This window comes from Diachasma alloeum, unplaced genomic scaffold, assembly GCF_001412515.2.
Source record: "Diachasma alloeum isolate Michigan unplaced genomic scaffold, Dall2.0 Dall_scaffold_00199, whole genome shotgun sequence".
In the NCBI taxonomy this organism is placed as follows: Eukaryota; Metazoa; Arthropoda; class Insecta; order Hymenoptera; family Braconidae; genus Diachasma; species Diachasma alloeum.
Window position 1 is genome coordinate 754,107 of NW_021680364.1, and position 18,863 is coordinate 772,969.

Here is an 18,863-nt window from a genome sequence, read left to right on the forward strand (position 1 = left end):
ATTCATTTCATTCATTTCATTCATTTCATTCATTTCATTCATTTCATTCATTTCATTCATTTCATTCATTTCATTCATTTCATTCATTTCATTCATTTCATTCATTTCATTCATTTCATTCATTTCACGAATTTCATGAATTTCATGAATTTCATTCATTTCATTCATTTCAGTGATTTCATTCATTTCATGAATTTCATTGATTTCATTAAATTTTATTTAATTAAATATTTAATAGTTAAGGCTTCTTATATGGCTTTCTTATTATTCAAAAGGACTAAAAAATTGTTTTCCAAATTTCATTATGCCCACAACGTTAATTTGAGTTTTGTGAGTTTTTGACAAAATTTTGGGATTCAACGCAGCACATCATCGGAAATGCTTGGAATTCACCAAAAAAAAAGAAAATTGCGCATGATAAACCCCACCCCCACTTCCATTGGATATTTTTTTATTTCTACACCCAAAATGACTATTTTTACGAGACATTAAAAAATTATACTGGGACTCGGATTCGTTCTATGAAAAAAAAATTTTTGTTTTTCAATTTTTTGCAAATTTTGTTTTTAAAAATTTTTCCAAATTTTTAATTTCTTTGTTTTTATTTTATAAAAATATAAAGAATATAAAATTCATTATTTATCAACCATTTATGGACCATAAATAATGAATTTTTGAATGAAAAAATAAAAAATCCCAAATTGGGAAAAAATTTTCAAAATGAAATTTGAAAAAAATTATTTTTGGATAGACCGGAACGGAGTCCCACGTACACAATGTTTAAACTCAAGCGTCACCAAGTGACCAAAGTTCATCAAAAAACCCTCAGATAAAACCGTTAATTTTTAATAAACCTTTTTTAAAAATACAAATAACTGCAAAAATCTGTAAATATTCATCTAGCGTTGACTAAAGCATGCTTTAAAAAAATCTCCCCAATTACCTCCATGAAGACAGGGATCAGTGTCGCAGTAGGACCCAGCGAACTCGCAGTTGTGTCCGTAGTAGTCACTCGGGCAGAGGCACGTGTGCCCCGCCTGCTTGGCAGTGCACACCCCTCCATTTTGACAGGGCGAACTATCGCAGAAGTTGACCTTGACCTCGCAGTGTCGGCCCATATACCCGGGTTTGCAGTTGCAGTGGTAGTTATTCACGAGTTGAACGCAGTCCTGAGTTCCAGGTGCGACGCAGGGGTTGGAGAGGCACTCGTTGATGTCGCCCTCGCAGCGAGGTCCAACGAACCCCGGTGGGCACTTGCACTCGAACCCAGCGACCTTATCGGTGCAGGTGCCATTGTTGTGGCAGGCCCCAGGAACGCAGTCGTCAGGATTGATCTCGCAGAGGATGCCGACAGTGCCCGGTGGGCATGAGCAGCTAAAGTTGTTGATCAGATCATGACAGGTGCCGCCATTCTGGCAGGGATTGGCCCTGCAGTCGTCGACATTGAGCTCGCAGTTCTGGCCCTGAAAGCCCTTGGTGCACTGGCACTGATAAGACCCCACGAGGTCCTTGCAGACGGCGCCATTCTGACAGGGCGCCGAGTCGCACTCATTAATCTCCTCCTGACAGTAGGAGCCAGTGTAGCCCTCGAGGCAGTGGCAGCGATGGCTGTTGCCAATGTCCTCGCAAGTGCCATTATTGCAGAGATAATTCTCCGGTACATTCTTACGAATTGCGGCGTCCTTGCAGGACACCATTTCCACGTCGCAGACCTTGCCAGTCCACCCTGGCGAGCAATTGCAGTGGTACTTGTTCTTGTGCTGCACGCAGGTGGCCCCATTATCGCAGGGCTTGTCTGCACACCAGTCGACGAATATGTCGCAGCGCTGGCCGGTGTAGCCGTAAGGGCAGTGGCACGTGTAATGCTGATTAATGTCGTCGTGACAGGTGGCACCGTTCAGGCAGGGCGCACTGTCACACTCGTTTATACGGTATTGACAGTTGGAGCCGGTGTAGCCCGGTTGGCAGACGCACGTGTAGTTGTTGATGCCGTCGATGCACTTGCCACCGTTCATGCAACTGCTTTCTGTGCAGTCCTCGTCGTTTGTTTGACAGTTTATACCTGAGAAGCCCAGTTGACACTGGCACGTGTAGGAGTTGACGTACTGATTGCAGATGGCGCCGTTTTGACAGGGTGCGGACTGGCACTCGTCGACGTCGATGCCGCAGTGCTTCCCGCTGAAGCCGTCGACGCAGAGGCACGTGTAGTCCCCAATGCCGTCCAAACACGTTCCCCCATTTTGACACGGGAAGGAGGCGCAGTCGTCCGTGTTTATGATGCAGTCGCGTCCCTCGTAGCCCTTGGCACAGGCGCAGTGGTAGGAGCCATTGGTATTTCTGCATGTCGCCCCGTTTCTGCACGGCGACGTCATTATGCACTCGTCGACGTCCTCGTCGCAGAGTCTGCCGGTGTAGCCGACAGTGCAGGTGCACGCAAAGTCCAGGAAGTTGGACGAGGGCGAGCACTTGGCCCCGTGCAGACACTTGTTGGGTGAACAGGGGTCGAGCTTGTCCTCGCAGTTGCGTCCCGTGTGCGGCAGCTCGCAGACGCACTTGTAATCGTTGACGAGGTCGATGCAGGAGCCCCCGTTCTGGCAGGGATTGGTGGCGCAGTCGTCGATGTTGGTCTCGCAGTTGGTGCCGGCGTAGCCCGCGAGGCACTGGCAGGAGTAGTCGTTCAGGTGGTCTATGCAGAGGCCTCCGTGCTGGCAGGGGTTGGAGCCGCACTCGTCGATGTCGACGTCACAGCGTTTGCCGCCGTAGCCCGGCAGGCAGTGGCAGATGAACTGGTTGACGCCGTCCTCGCAGCGGCCACCGTTGGTGCAGGGATTGCTGGCGCACTCGTCGACGTCGCTGAGACAGCGCGCGTCGTAGTAGCCTCGGGGGCACTCGCAGCGGTAGTCGTTGATGAGGTCGATGCAGCGACCTCCGTTGGCGCAGGGGCTGCTGGCGCATTCGTTGATGTCGGTCTCGCAGTGCTGACCGGTGAAGCCTGGCTCGCATTCGCAGGAGTACCTGCAAGATCGAGGGTGGCGGGGGGGTTGAGAGGGGCAAAAGCCAAAATTGCAATACTTTCTAAAAAGGAGCGGTAGGGGACGGTGAGGCAAAATGAAACAGTAAGAAAATCTTGGGATCTAGGGGAGATAGCACGATTTTCATGGGAACTTTTTTTGTAGAGAATTTTACAAGCTACAAAAAAGGTCCTCTTCAAAAATGTCCTATCTCCTTTAGATGACGAGATTTTTCCACTGTTTCATTTTGCCCCGTGTTTCATTTTGCCCCATGCTCCCCTATGTTGAATCGAAAAGGGTGACTCGAACATGGGGGATAGCTCGGACGAGTGGAGAGACTACCGTCGAATTTTCGTGAAGCCCGCCTAACACACAAAAGAGAATCGAATACCATTCTATGAAACATGAATAAAGGTGGACGTCCGCATGAAAAGGGGCCACTTTGTCGATATGGAGTTATGTATACTCTGATAATATTTATAACATTCCGCACATTTTGAGCCCAAAATGATCCTCATAGGGTGAAAAATGACGTCGCCGGAGCAGATGAAAAAAACACTTTAACATGAGTGTAAATGGGAGTTGCTGAGACAAAAACGTGAATATCTCGGAAACTAGAATCGACAAAGTGGTCCCTTTTCATGCGGACGTCCACAAAGGAATCTTAATTGTCGAAATCGTTTAGGTCAGAGGACAACAGAATAATTCTATTTTACTGAGGTTTTCTTCGAACAAAGTTGATTAGAATTAATAGCTAAATTATGAGATTATCTCACATTTTTGACGGAAAGGATGGGAGAATCTCAATGCAATGTAGTGAAAATGATGATCGATTTTTTCACTTTGAACAAATAATATTAATATCCAAATACAAAATTTCGGAGATGAATAAAAAGAAGCTCTGACTCAATATTCCAAATGAAGTTTGAATTTTTAATTTCGTGCTGAAAACACGAGATGACAATATTCTAAGCGCGGAATTATATGATGAGATGAACAACAGATTAATGGAATTACCGTGTGAACTAGCTAAAAATTGAGAACAGGGTGGGCAAACAAACATTGAATTTCAGAAATTCACACTCTAAAGTGTGTTCTAGACGGAATTGAATTGTAATCATGATTAAGATCTTATTCAGTGAGCATAGGAATTAGATCATGAGCAAATCATTTATTGTAATATGAAAATTTAACTGCTGATAAATTGGGACATGATTCTCATTCGTATTGCTTTTTGCAATGAGAATGATTGTAAAAAGTTAATTAAAAAAGGAATATCGAATCTGACAGGAAAAAGGGTATAATGAAAGGGGATCAACTAGTTTTTTACGTTTTGATTGATATCTCTGAATTTATACAGATAGAACGATTCAACCATTATTAATATTCATTAACATCTAATAGAGGAAGAAGGAAACATGTCGTATTTAATCTATTCTGCATCGCATTCCATGCGCAAACTTCAGTATTTGACATTTGAAAATCTCAACTTAAAATTGACTGAAAATTCATCTTTAATCATTCATTGTTAAAATTTAAAAAGAGAAAACGTTTCGGAATTATTGATGATCAAAGACAGTTTATTAATACCACACTTTCATTTTTTAAATAAACACTCTAATCTAATAAAAATGTCAATAGTGAAGCGACAAAAAATCACAAAAAGGATTTAATTTCTAGTCAAGTTCCCAAGAAATGTCTTTTAATCTGAAGAAAATCACAACATAGAAAGCAATATTCATGAAAATTCAACTAGAAACTAAATCGACTTGTAACCTGTTATCAATGCAATACTGATTAGCATCAATGATAAATCAATCCATAATGTTTCTCAAAACAGCATGTTTCAATCATCAATTCGCTTGGATTGAGTAAGGAGATGATTATCGAATGTTTATGCAGGTGAACTAGCTCCTGAACACGAGGAAATGAATTTGAAAAAGTAATTTAAAGCCCCAGGAATTTACAATCTCTAATGCCAACATAAAACTCCTTGCCCCCTGAATTTTGAAGCGTAAAAAATGCGAATGTTTCTATCCCAGAAATTTACGGTATCGCTTAACTACACTAGAGAAATCAAAAAGCCTCATAAACACTTCACCAGAGCGTGGACTTTCATTTATACCTTCGATTTTTGTATAAACACTGCCCTTCATAAATTTCATAGTTATCTCCTTAGAATACTCTAATCTAATAAAAAAAAGTCAGTATTGGAATGACACAAAGTCACAAACAGGTTTAATTTCTAGTTAAATTTCCAAGAAATATCTTTTAATCTGAAGAAAATCACAACATAGAAAGCAATATTCATGAAAATTCAACTAGAAACTAAATCGACTTGTAACCTGTTATCAATGCAATACTGATTAGCATGAATGATAAATCAATCCATAATGTTTCTCAAAACAGCATGTTTCAATCATCAATTCGCTTGGATTGAGTAAGGAGATGATTATCGAATGTTTATGCAGGTGAACTAGCTCCTGAACACGAGGAAATGAATTTGAAAAAGTAATTTAAAGCCCCAGGAATTTACAATCTCTAATGCCAACATAAAACTCCTTGCCCCCTGAATTTTGAAGCGTAAAAAATGCGAATGTTTCTATCCCAGAAATTTACGGTATCGCTTAACTACACTAGAGAAATCAAAAAGCCTCATAAACACTTCACCAGAGCGTGGACTTTCATTTATACCTTCGATTTTTGCATAAACACTATCCTTCATAAATTCCATACTTATCTCCTTGCTCCGAGAGGAAAAAAAACTCACAAATTGCAAACATAAATATCAGGGGCAAGTGAAGGGGATCAGTGAGGCAGAAATTAAAGCAGGTGACTGTGCGAAGAAAAAAGGGGAAAAATGGCAAATCAAAATATTCAAGCACACTCCGACACGTTTTACGTACCATCCGAGACCTGGCATCCGATTGCTTCGAGATCGATCGATGAAAGATAAAAAAAGCGCACGAGAGATCGTCAGATTAGTATAATGAAGACATTTATTTCGATATTTAATGTTAATAACGTGGACGGGCTGGGGGGGGNGGGGGGGGGGGGGGGGGAGAGGAACCAACAGGTTCTCGTCACGAGGTCAATGTTATTCAGTCGATGAGAGAGAGAGAATGAGAGAGGGATTTTTCCAAATGACTCTTTTAGTGAGAGCGAAATTGGATTCGCTACCTCTTTAATAAATAATTTAATAATGAGACACTTTTTGTGGGAATTTTTTCGATATTTTTTTTTGGGGAATTATTCCTTGATGAGATAATTGCACTATTAAAATGGATTTTGATCAATAATTTGTGGGGAATTGGCAAGCGGGGAATTTCAGGAGGAAATGCCAAACGAAAATGAGTAATTAAGTTTTCATTCAATTGACATTTTTCTCTTTTAGAAAATAAATTTGCCATTTCTAAAAACGTGACATTTAACGCGTCACCAAAAAATTAAATGGGTCATTTTATTTAGACATTCAGTACTAAACAGGTTAATTAAGGGATTTTTTCGTGTTTTATTTATTTCAGGGGAAAACGTCAAGCGAAAATGCGTAATTGAATTTTTATTCAGTTGAAATTTTCCCCTTTTACAAAATAAATTCCCCATTTATAAAAATGTTCCCTTCAACTTATCACCCAAAAAATTAAATGTATCATTTTATTTAGAGATTTTATATTAAAGAATTTGACTAGAAAATTCTCTAGAGATTTATTCATCGCAGAATAAATTGATTCAATTGACTTTGAAATTTCCCTCTCTTCCAGAATAAATTCCCAATTTCTAAAAATGTCGCATTTAACTCAACACCAAAAAATTAAATGGGTCATTTTATGTAGACATTCAGTACTAAACAGGTTAATTAAGGGATTTTTTCGTGTTTTATTTATTTCAGGGAAAAATGTTAAGCGAAAATGTGTAATTGAATCTTCATTCAATTGAAATCTTCCTCTTTTACAAAATAAATTCCCCATTTCTAAAAATGACACATTTAACTCATCACCAAAAAACTAAATGGATCATTTTATTTAGAGATTCCATACTGAAGAATTTTATTAGAGGATTCTCTCGCGATTATTCAGTTCAGGGGAAAATGTCAAGAGAAAATGCGTCATTAACATCTTCATTCAACAGAAATTTCCCTCTTTTCCAAGATAAATTCCCAATTTCTAAAAATTTCACATTCAACCCATCGCCAAAAACTCAAACAGACCATTTTTTTCTGTAAAAAAAATGTCAAGCAAAAATTCATGATCACCATTTTCATTCAATTGAAATTTCCTCTCTTCGAAATTAAATTCTCAATTTCTAAAAATGTCTCATTTAACTCATCATCTTTCCCTCATCATTATCATCATCATTATCATCTCCATCTCCATCTCTCACCCACGGCCCCCCAAAAAAATCCCAAAAAAACCAACCTGTTGATGCCATCGACACATCGTGCGCCATTCCTGCACGGATTGCTGTAGCACTCATTGACATTGATCTCGCAGTTGGTCCCGGAGGTGCCAGGCCTGCATATGCACTGATACCCATTGATCCTGTCCTCGCAGCGTCCCCCAAACTGGCAGGGATTGCTCTCGCACTCGTCAATCTGCGTTTGACACAGTTTCCCCGTGAAACCGGGGAAGCAGCTGCAGGTGAACGAGTTCTCGCCGTCAATGCACGTGCCACTGTGACAGGGATTGGACTGGCAGTCGTTGATATTGGTCTCGCACGAGGCACCAGTGAAACCCGGTGGGCACTCGCACGTGTACTTGGCTATTGAGTCCTGACATGCACCCCCGTTCTTGCACGGAGATGATGCACAGTCGTCAATATTTATCTGGCAGTGCGTGCCGGCAAAGCCTTTGGCACATTCACATTTGAAGGAATTCACTAGGTCTGTGCAGCGGCCATTGTTCAGACAAGGGTTCGCCGCACACTCGTCGATGTCTATTTCACATTGGGTTCCAGTGTAACCTAGACAAAAAAATTACATCGCGATTAATTTATTGCGTGAATATGATTTTTTATGCATTTTTTTTCATCAGTTAATTCGACATTAATAAATTCAATTCTGGAGTTCATAAAATATTTTTTTTTAATGTTAAAATGTTAAAATGTTCTTCAAATAAACCCCAGGGTAACATTTATCCTCGGGGTCAATTATATCGTAGGGGTCATAATTTTTCTATATTTGACCCGACGAATAATTTTTTATTTATCCTGTAGCCCCATCTGAATTAACACGGATTTAACCTTGGGATTAAATTTGATTTTTTGTTCGTGGAATAAATTTGAGATACTCTCTCGTTAAAATTTTAAAATGTTAAAATGTTAAAATGTTAAAATGTTAAAATGTCAAAATATCAAAATATCAAAATTTTAAAATCGTAATCTCCTGAATTCTTAAAATGCATTACCAGAAAATTTTCAAAACGAGATAAAATTTTTCTCATTCCCACGCTCTTTCACTCTCCAAATTCTCAACAATCCCTGGAATCCCCAAAAATAATACAGTATCCCAATAGTTCTTTCGAAGAATGCTAGCCCACGCGCAGCCTATTTACTTCATGCGAACATGACAGTTTCAATTGTCGGACGGAAACCTCTCTCTCTCTCTCTCTCTCTCGCTCATCTTATTCTCCCGGCACTCGGAATAGTGTTCACATGGCATACACCGAGCAGAGGAGAGTAAAAAGTGTAAGAGAGATCCGAAAGACTCGAGAGGAGAATTAACATACGAATACGCTTGGTTTGCGCTCACCAGTCGTGGTTACAAACGTTGAATTATTAAACGCCGAGAGGGAGGGACTGCCTGCGAGGCGGGGACCACCCGAGAATTTTTTAACGGTGACTTTGACTATCTCGTGTACGCGCACTGAGGTGCATTGTTCTTTCGGGAGGACAACAGTTTCGATGATATTTCATTGTGGAATTCAATTTGTTTCCATTCATCCATTTTTCAAATTTTTTATTTGAAACGTTTGCAATTGAAACGTTTTAATGATATTGAATAAATTATTTATTAATAATATTAAAGAAATAATTAATAAATGTTGATAAATTCGTTTTTATTTCCAATTAATGAGGTTTTTAATTTAATAAAAAAAACAATTGTTTAGTTCAAATAAATTATTTCTCTGGGGGTAATGTTTAAAAACATGAGTAAACGTCTTTAGCCATTGGAATTCCCCACGACGTATCGCATTTACTCCATAAAAAAAAATTCCGATATTTTCTTAAATAAATAATAAAAAATAAATTTTTATTACTCATTAATGATATTAAAGAAATAATTAATTAATGTTGATAAATTCGTTTTTATTTCCAATTAATGAGGTTTTTAATTTAATAAAAAAAAACAATTGTTTAATTCAAATAAATTATTTCTCTGGGGGTAATGTTTAAAAACATGAGTAAACGTCTTTAGCCATTGGAATTCTCCACGACGTACCCCATTTACTCCATAAAAAAAAATTCCGATATTTTCTTAAATAGATAATAAAAAATAAATTTTTATTATTCATTAATGATATTAAAGAAATAATTAATAAATGTTGATAAATTCGTTTTTATTTCTAATTAATGAGGTTTTTAATTTAATAAAAAAAACAATTGTTTAAGTAAAATAAATTATTTCTCTGGGGGTAATGTTTAAAAACATGAGTAAACGCCTTTAGCCATTGGAATTCCCCACGACGTACCGCATTTACTCCATAAAAAAAAATTCCGATATTTTCTTAAATAAATAATAAAAAATAAATTTTTATTATTCATTAATGATATTAAAGAAATAATTAATAAATGTTGATAAATTCGTTTTCATTTCTAATTAATGAGGTTTTTAATTTAATAAAAAAAACAATTGTTTAATTCAAATAAATTATTTCTCTGGGGGTAATGTTTAAAAACATGAGTAAACGCCTTTAGCCATTGGAATTCCCCACGACATACTCTATTTACTCGATAAAAAAAAATTCCGATATTTTCTGAAATAAATTATAAAAAATAAATTTTTATTATTCATTAATGATATTAAAGAAATAATTAATAAATGTTGATAAATTCGTTTTCATTTCTAATTAATGAGGTTTTTAATTTAATAAAAAAAACAATTGTTTAAGTAAAATAAATTATTTCTCTGGGGGTAATGTTGAAAAATACAAGTAAACGTTTGACACATACCCTTTTAACCATTGGAATTCGCCACGACATGCTCCATTTACTCGATAAAAAAATTCCAAATGTCAGATCGTAAATAATTCTTCATGACAATGAAGTTGACAATAAAGTGTACAATTCGAAATGACTTCATTTAGCCTCTCAGCACAGGGAGTTGCAACCAATTCGACCTCTGGGCGGGTGGATGAGCCATAAATCAGAGCAGAGCCCACGCATCCAATTTAGCCCTCGGTTCGGCAAAGATGGGACATAAAGGGAAAAAGGGGATTTGCACGAGACACCGCACATCCGGGGAATATCGAAATTAATGCTCTTAATTGAAAAGTCGTCTTCCGCGCCGGATTCCCGACGTCCGGTCGCGGGAGAATCGCATTGTTTAGGGACTCGACATTGTAATTTCATCGCCACATAATTAATACTCGATCGAACTTAATCCCAATGTCGAAGAATTTTCCCATAAGATGGGAATGAGAAGGGGGGATTCAATGTGAAAGTTCAATGGCTGAGTGAGTGCGGGACAACTGCACGCAATTTGTTCCCTTAACTACCTTTACTCGTCTCTTTTTAATCCTACGTAACATTGAATCCCCGATGATGCAGTTTGAATACATCCGGCTCGTTTCCACCTACCATTAATCTGTTGTTGATTCGGAGGTTATTTTCATTCATTGGCGTTGTGTAATTCTTTCTTTCTTTCATCAATTTATTTAATCAATCGATTTATTCAATATATTTTCATTTAAATAAATATAAAAATTCATTAATTCACAACAAAAAGGTTGGGATAAATTAAGTTTGAATAAAAATGAATTTTTAAATAAATTAAAAAATGTTCAAATAAATTAAACATTAATTAATGTTTAAATTAATTTTTATTCAAACTTCAATTCGAGTGTTATTTACGTGTTTTGGCATAAACAAACGTTTACGTTTACAAACATTTATAGTCGTTATTAACATGTAATAATCCTTCATTTGAATTTAGCAGGGAAATGGTAAAACGGTATAAGTCAATTTTGACTATTGACCAGTTTTCAATGAATATCTCGGAATCTAAGGGAGATAGCAAAATTTTTGTTATAAACTTTTTTGTAGAGCGGATTGAGCGCTACAACAAATGTAGTTACGAAAATTTCACTATTTCCCTTAGATTCGGAAATATTCCTCAAAAACTCAACTGGGAGACAAGTCGACTTAAACCGTTTTACCACTTCACTATAGAATTAAACAAATCGTTTATTAAATTCTAATGAAAAATTTATTTATAATGAATGACGATTAATTTCGTATAATTAAACCATTTTCATTGAAATAAATATCAAATGCATTCACTTCCATGAAAAACATTTCAACAAACGGAGAAATGTCAAATAGTTTGCAATAAATTTTTTATTCAAACTTGATTCGATTTTTATTCGTGTTTTTTTGCATAAACAAACGTTTACAGACATTTATATTTATTATCAACATTCATTTGAGTCAGACAAATCGTTTATCAAATTCTAATGAAAGATTTATTCATAATGAATGAATGATTAATTTCACATAATTAAAACTTTTTCATTGAAATAAACATCTAAATGCATTAATTTCCATCAAAAACATTGAAATAAATGGAAAGATGTAGAATAATAAATATATTCGATCCGAAAGCGTCATTTCATTTACCAACGAATTCAATCAGTCGAATGATTTTCCTGATGATGTACTACGCAGGAAAACATTTAAATAAATGGAGAAATGTCAAATAGTTAGTAATAAATTTTTCATTCAAACTTGACTTCAATTTTTATTCGCATTTTCGTTCACTTCAATCAAACAAATCGTTCATTCAACTCGAATAAAAGATTTACTAATAATGAATCGAAGATTAATTTCATACAATTGAAACATTTCATTTGCATTTTTCACTGGAATAAATATCGAAATGCATTAATGGTTTTGAGTTTCGCATCAAAAACATTAAAATCATCTTAAAAAATGTAAAATAACAAATACAGTCGATTTAAAAGCGCCACATCTCCGGAGAAAATTCCTGAGCATGAAAAATTGAGGATTAAAAATGATAAAATCTTTCTCAAAATCCGAGTCACTGCACTCCCACGTTAACTCACCGTGTCTCAACACGTTTTTCACCCCCTCCACTATTTGATTTTCTCCTCCCTCCCCCTCTCCGCCGCCCCCTGTTCGCGTCGTCGCTGTCCGCCTCGCGGTATAATTGTAATCTATTGCCCCATGTGTGTTTTCTACGGCGATGCTATAACGAAAGACTCGATTCCACACCGCATAACCCGTTGATAAAGTGTACACATGCGAGTCGCGTGTCTTTTCCCCGGTTACATGCACGTTTTACCTGTATATACGTATTAAACGTGTGAGATACGCCCGCGTGTTGTGCCCAGGCGCCGTTTTAAGAGTTTTCGTATTAAATTTTTATTTTAAAAATGTGGTTGGAGGGGGCGGGGAGGGGGAGGGAGGGAGGGAGAGGGGTATCTTGTTAATGTGCCGGGAATACCTGGGTGAGGCGTCTACGTGACTCGAACGAGTTCGATTGAGCGAGTCCTTCTGCTAGGCGATAGCTGATAGAACCCGTTCCTAGGCGGTCGAAGGAGATGAATGGAAAAAATGATAACGAGAGCTATGAAATTTTGAGTTTCGTATTAAGTTCGTAAGCATGCTCACGGGGAAGATTAGTTTAATGGGATAGAGTGATATTTCTGGGGGTTTTAGAAGGCGATTTTAAAAGCTTTATCTGGTTGAATAATCCATCGGGAATGGATGACAGAAGAGAACAAAATCGCGAATTTAAAACAGGAGAGGAAATTTTAAAATGTAAAATTGATATTTTTTAATATTGCGACTTTTTATTATAAATAATTATAAATAATAAATTTATTACCGAAAAAATTATCCTCTCGAAATTGTAATAAATTCATCAAGTGCCAAAATTTAACAAAAAATTAAATTCATGATAAGGAAATGAGGTTTGCGAAAGTTTAAATATTTTATTTTTATTGTTTTCTCGCAATTTAAAAATTAAAAAATTTGAATTTAATGAAGTCTGAAAAAAATCGGGATTTTGAATTTTTGAAGACTACGACACTTTTTCATAAATAACTATAAACAATCAGTTTGTAAAAAAAAATCCTTTAAAATTTGCAGCAAATCTATTCATTTCCAAAATTTCAAACAATTTTCATTCTTGATTTCTATGAAGGGAATTCAGCATTTTTTTGCCAAAAATTAATTTTCCAAATTTTATCGCGTAATTTAATTGAAAAATTTAATACATAAAAATCAACTGACCCCTGGGATCGATTGAGTTTCCCAATGAACCTCGGTTGAGCTATAGAACCAGAACCACGTCTCGCGAAGCACCCGAGTTCCCCCGACGTCAAACGGTAAAAGATAATTGACGCGCCAAAAAAAATAAAAAATAAAGCCCCAGATACTTTGTTTCTTGCAACAATAACATCCAAGTCGGTTTTCCGAGTAAATACCATTTTCATGTGTAAGTCCATTGGTTAAAGTTTTAGAGGGCACTTTGGAAAATACGGAAATACTGGGTATGATGATGATGAGGATGATGACGGTACACAAAGATGTAAAAGATGTAGAAAAGATCGTAAACGATGGACAGGCCTCTACTTTAGATTCCACTGTTGGATTCCGTCGTGCTAGGGTTGGAAATATAAACCGTTGCACAGTTATCGTAAAAAGTGGTCGAGTGGATTCATGATATACTGGGTTTTTTCAGGTATTTTGCGGAATGGAAATGCCGGGGGAATTTGAATTTATGATTATTGGGGAAAAAATCATTTCAGGAATTAATTTTTTCAATCAAATAGAGATACTATTTTAGAGAAATATTTGTAGTTAACTTTTTCGTGGGAAATTATATACTTTATTCATACATGAATATTATTTTTTTATTCATATTTCTTTCCCACTACCGTTACGGCTTTATAGGCTCCCCATTTCGTCTGCTTTTATGCCTTTCTCCCACTCTTCTCTTCATATTTATCTGCGTTACCATGGGCCGTCTTACTCTTATCAGCCGCCCCCATTCGGGCTAGTACTGCACGGGAAACCATGGGAAAACCCCGGTCGTACAGCCGGCCGATATTGCAGGGTCCTACTGTGTCCATCCGTCACACTGACTAGATCAGTAGCGAAACGGTAAAACGGTTCAAGTCGACTTGGCTCTCAGCTGAGTTTTTGAGGAATATCTCGGAATCTAAGGGAGATAGCGAAATTTTCGTAATTACCTTTTTCGTAGCTCTCAATTCGCTCCACAAAAAAGGTTGTAACAAAAATTTTGCTATCTGCCTTAGATTCCGAGATATTCACTGAAAACTGACCAATAGTCAAAATCGACTTGAACCGTTTTACCGCTTCGCTACTGAGACGGGCGCAGTAGTTCTCTACATTCGCGCCTGGCGGCAGCAGTTCCACTCGAGGAGGTAGGGCTAGGCGGACACCCATCCAAGTCCTAACCAGACTCAACGCTGCCTAGCTTGACCACTACTGCCGCTTCTTAGTAGATGAATAATGAAATTGTATTCACAATTAAATTATTCATTCATTTCAAATCGGAATTAGAAAAAAAAATTATGAATCGAGGAAAATAAAATGTTTTAACATCTAAAAAAATCTTAACATGTCACGGAATCATCAAACGAAATAATTTTCATCCCTGATAGACTTTAACATCAGTAATGATATCAAAATGCATCTGAAACAAGTTTGTAATTAGTCCGTGGGCGGTTGAATAAACTATCGCAATGGCATTAGCATAAGCCGATCGCTCAGGACTCGATCCAACGTATGATCCTGTATACTTTCTTCCTTCAACTCTTATTAGTCGATCCTGAATGGGAGGATGCCGGGGGGAAATAAAATGAATGAAAAATGCAAATAAACCATTCCCGTTTGGTATGAGTTCTTCCTGGTGAGGCGCTAGTCAATTACCCGTGGATTAATTGGCTACTGACGATGAAAATCTCGGATTCCGCGTCATCCTGGGGGTTGGATACCCCTCCTTCCACCCCTCCCCCTGCTATCTTCAGTGATCGATCGATCAATCGACTCGGGGATCGATTGATCGATTGTGTTTTCACGGTTTGTATCGTATGTTTGAAATCATATTTAATGGAAGTGTTGGAATAACTTGATGATTGATTATTCCCGCGAACATTCTGAGTGAAAAATTGAGAGAAAACATTGCACTTGATGAGACGAAAATTTTTTAGTTGTGAAATTAAAAAAAAAAGTCTGATTTTAGTGAATATTTAGTGAAAGAGTTCTCGAAATGCAGAAGAATAACTTTTCACTCTACGAAGTTGAATTTTTTCTCGATATTTTAAGAATTACTGGGGCAAAACGGGACATTTCTCTTGGATTTTGGACGAAATTTCCTGATATTTTTCATGATGAGGAGTAGAAAATTTTAAATTGGTGAATTTCCGCTGAGTAGATGAGAATATGTTCTGCTTTATTCAATGGTTTCATAAAGCAATGATATTGCATAATTTTGTATTGAGTATAACATACGCGCCGGATTCACATTTACTATTGCCACACCCAGGTCACGGGGATGTGAAACTATTTCAACTCCACTGATTTTTCCAGATAACTCTGCCCACTTTCACGGATACATCGATCAGCCTCAAGTAGTTAAAAGCTTAAGATTCTATTGTAGACAATAGATTTTCAAATTGTCAGCTTCACAAATTTTGGGAAGCACTGCTGGAGAAAAATTTTAATTTCATGGACATGTGACTCGTAATTTTTTTTGACAGAATAGTGAAATTTCTGATTTCACCGAAAATTCGATGAAATTGTAAATTTTTGAAGCATAGGAACATAAGAATTCTCCAAATTAATTGAAGTTAATTGAATGAATATTGAAAGACATCTTCCTCTGAATTTTCCTGATTTCTATTAATTTTGAAGGATTAATTCACTAATTTATCCATCAATTTTAATTAATCCACTGATTATCTATTAATGTTAACGTTTTAATTCTTGGAGAAATCCCCAACTCGTTTGATTTTTGAATTCAATTCTCTTTTGATTTCAAGGGAATTTTGATGTCATAAAAATTTGCATTGATTTTTCCACAAAAATTTGAATTTTCAATGACGAAATTCCTTGAAATTTTAGTATAAAAAATCCAATGTCCACCGGAAATTTCAGTCAGATGGAATTTCATGGGAAGAATGAATAAATTTGACATTTCACCGAAAACTTCATGATTTTTTATGGCTATTCAGTACCAAATTCCCAATTAATTCAGAATTCGAGAATATATTTATTCAAATTTCTCTAATTTCTCCTACTTTCCACAAAATTTCAAATATTAAATGCCAAAATGTCTCGAAATTTCAGTGAAACTGGAGTGTCATAAAAATTTCCAAGCAGTGTACCAAAAATTTCAGCAAAAAAATTCTCAACACTGAGCGTTCCTCATCAAATCGGAAGTGATCGTCGCCATGCCGTCGATAACCAATAGATAGAGGAGGAGAGTCAGCGTAAAGTGCTTGATCGCGTGCGTGCATAATATTCATTAAAAGCCATGTGCGGCTTCCTACAGTACTCGGCTCGTAACCCTCATCCACGTTGAATACCGGTCCCCCGACGTGACTTCCCACCGATTAAACCAATGCTGCATTTGATAAATTAACGAGCAACAAATGAATAGGAAAAATAAATACATATTTGTAAAAAATATGGGATACATAACGGCTTGGCAGTGAGATATAACCGCGGAGAAATGAGGTAAAACCGGGGAAAATTATTGAAGTGAGAGGAAAAAGTTTGGGAAAATATTTGTACACTTCAGGTTAACGCTGGATATTTATTTACAGTACGTGAACTCGGGGGATAAATCACTCGGTGAGGTTATTTTTTTATCTATCATCGGTTGGGCAACGGAGTGACTGTTTGAGCCTTGAACGATGGACCTACATCACACACTGAGAGAAAAACAAACACGTCAAACAAGTTTTGTTTGGGCCAAAAAAATCGCAAGTTGAAAATTGCCAAAAAAGAATGTGTTTGGTTCGAATTTGAAAGTCTCGAACACGAATAATTGCTCTGCTTTCGACAGCAACGAAATATCTGGCTCAAGAGGCGGATAATTCACACCAGACGGTGCCTTTTCAGGATGAAAGTATCTCGATAGAGGAAAATTTATCAACAAATATTTTGTCCCAAAGTTACAAGATTGCTATCATATCATTATTATTGTTTCATTTAAGGGTTCATTTCTTGTCTGTGATTATTAGACAGTCGAAAAGAAAAACTACTGTCCCTTGTTTCGCATAAAACAAAGATTTTTCGGGAGTAAAATACGTGTGGGAGTATCGAATAACGAAGGAGTAGTCCTAGAAATGACATTTCTTGCGGGTACAGAGAATGCAATTTTTTTTTAACTACTAAATCTATTTTTGCGACAAAGTTTTTTATTCCGGGGCACTCTCTGCATGTTTGGCACAAAAATATCCTTTTGGTCGTTTCTCTCAGTGCACTGTTGAAAAAAAAGGAATTTCAGTGACATTGAATTAAATTCAGACGGAAAAAATCATAAAAATTGAAATTTTTGAGAATTCTCCAATTATGTAGTACCAAATTAGGCTCAATCATCAATTAACTGAATACTCAAAAAAATATTTATCTGAATATTTCAACGGAAATTTGAAGTTTCCATCGATTTTTCCGTAAAATTTTGAATTATCAATGAGAAAATTCTTTGAAATTTCACATGATAAAAAATTTCTAAAAAATGTACCGTAAATTTCCGGAGGATTTTTCAAAGTAGTACGAATAAAAATGTTTTAATAAAACAGTATCCAACGACTCGAGAGAATGAACGTAAGCTCAAAAGACGAGAGTGCACCGCATATCTCTCCGCTGGAATCGTTCAGGACACGCCTTCCTCGGGGATAACACGGAAAAGGAGAGGGTTGGAATATACGCCGAGTCACCTTTTTACCGACACTATATTTCTCCCGAGGTATCGACTCGTTACCAATTCAGGACCTCAGAAAATTCCTCGACGACTTTTTTCCGTTTCATTAATTTTTTCAACAGTTTTTTTTTCTCATTCTTATGGAGCTCGTTAATTTCGCACTCAGAAGGTTTTTATTTCTGAGGTAATTTGGGTAAATGATGGATGGGGGCAATCACACTGATTTTACCTTCATCGCTAATGACGCAAAAAACTAAATTTTTCAGCGACAGTAGTGGTCACATGGGTAGCGTGATGAAATGTTTTTCTCAAGTCAATAAAATTTCGGAAAAAAATCATCTTTTGTTTCATTTGAAACATTTTGTTCTCCTCGATTCATAATTTTTTTTCTAATTACAATTTGAACTGATTGAATAATGTAATTGTAAATACAATTTCATTATTCATTGATAAAGATGAGACCGTGGTGGTCAAGCTAGGCAGCGTTTAGTCTGGTTAGTACTTGGACGGGTGTCCGCCTAGACCTACCTCCTCGAGTGGAACTGCTGCCGCCAGGCGCGAATGTAGAGAACTACTGCGCCCATCTCAGTAGCGAAGCGGTAAAACGGTGCAAGTCGATTTTGACTATTGGTCAATTTTCAGTGAATATCTCGGAATCTAAGGCAGATAGCAAAATTTTTGTTACAACCTTTTTTGTAGAGCGAATTGAGCGCTAC

The 18,863-nt window shown here is 36.9% G+C and overlaps 1 protein-coding gene across 1 annotated transcript in view; it reads right to left on the reverse strand.

Annotated features, from left to right (window-relative positions):
* The window catches only part of LOC107035632 (neurogenic locus Notch protein), a 217,522-nt gene that overhangs the window by 7,417 nt on the left and 191,242 nt on the right, over nucleotides 1–18,863 (reverse strand). The window contains exons 9-10 of the mRNA XM_015253147.1: nucleotides 7,427–7,970; nucleotides 944–3,015 (exon numbers count right to left, since the gene is read on the reverse strand). Coding sequence (XP_015108633.1) covers nucleotides 944–3,015; nucleotides 7,427–7,970 — 2,616 coding nt within the window. The remainder of the gene's footprint in view (nucleotides 1–943; nucleotides 3,016–7,426; nucleotides 7,971–18,863) is intronic.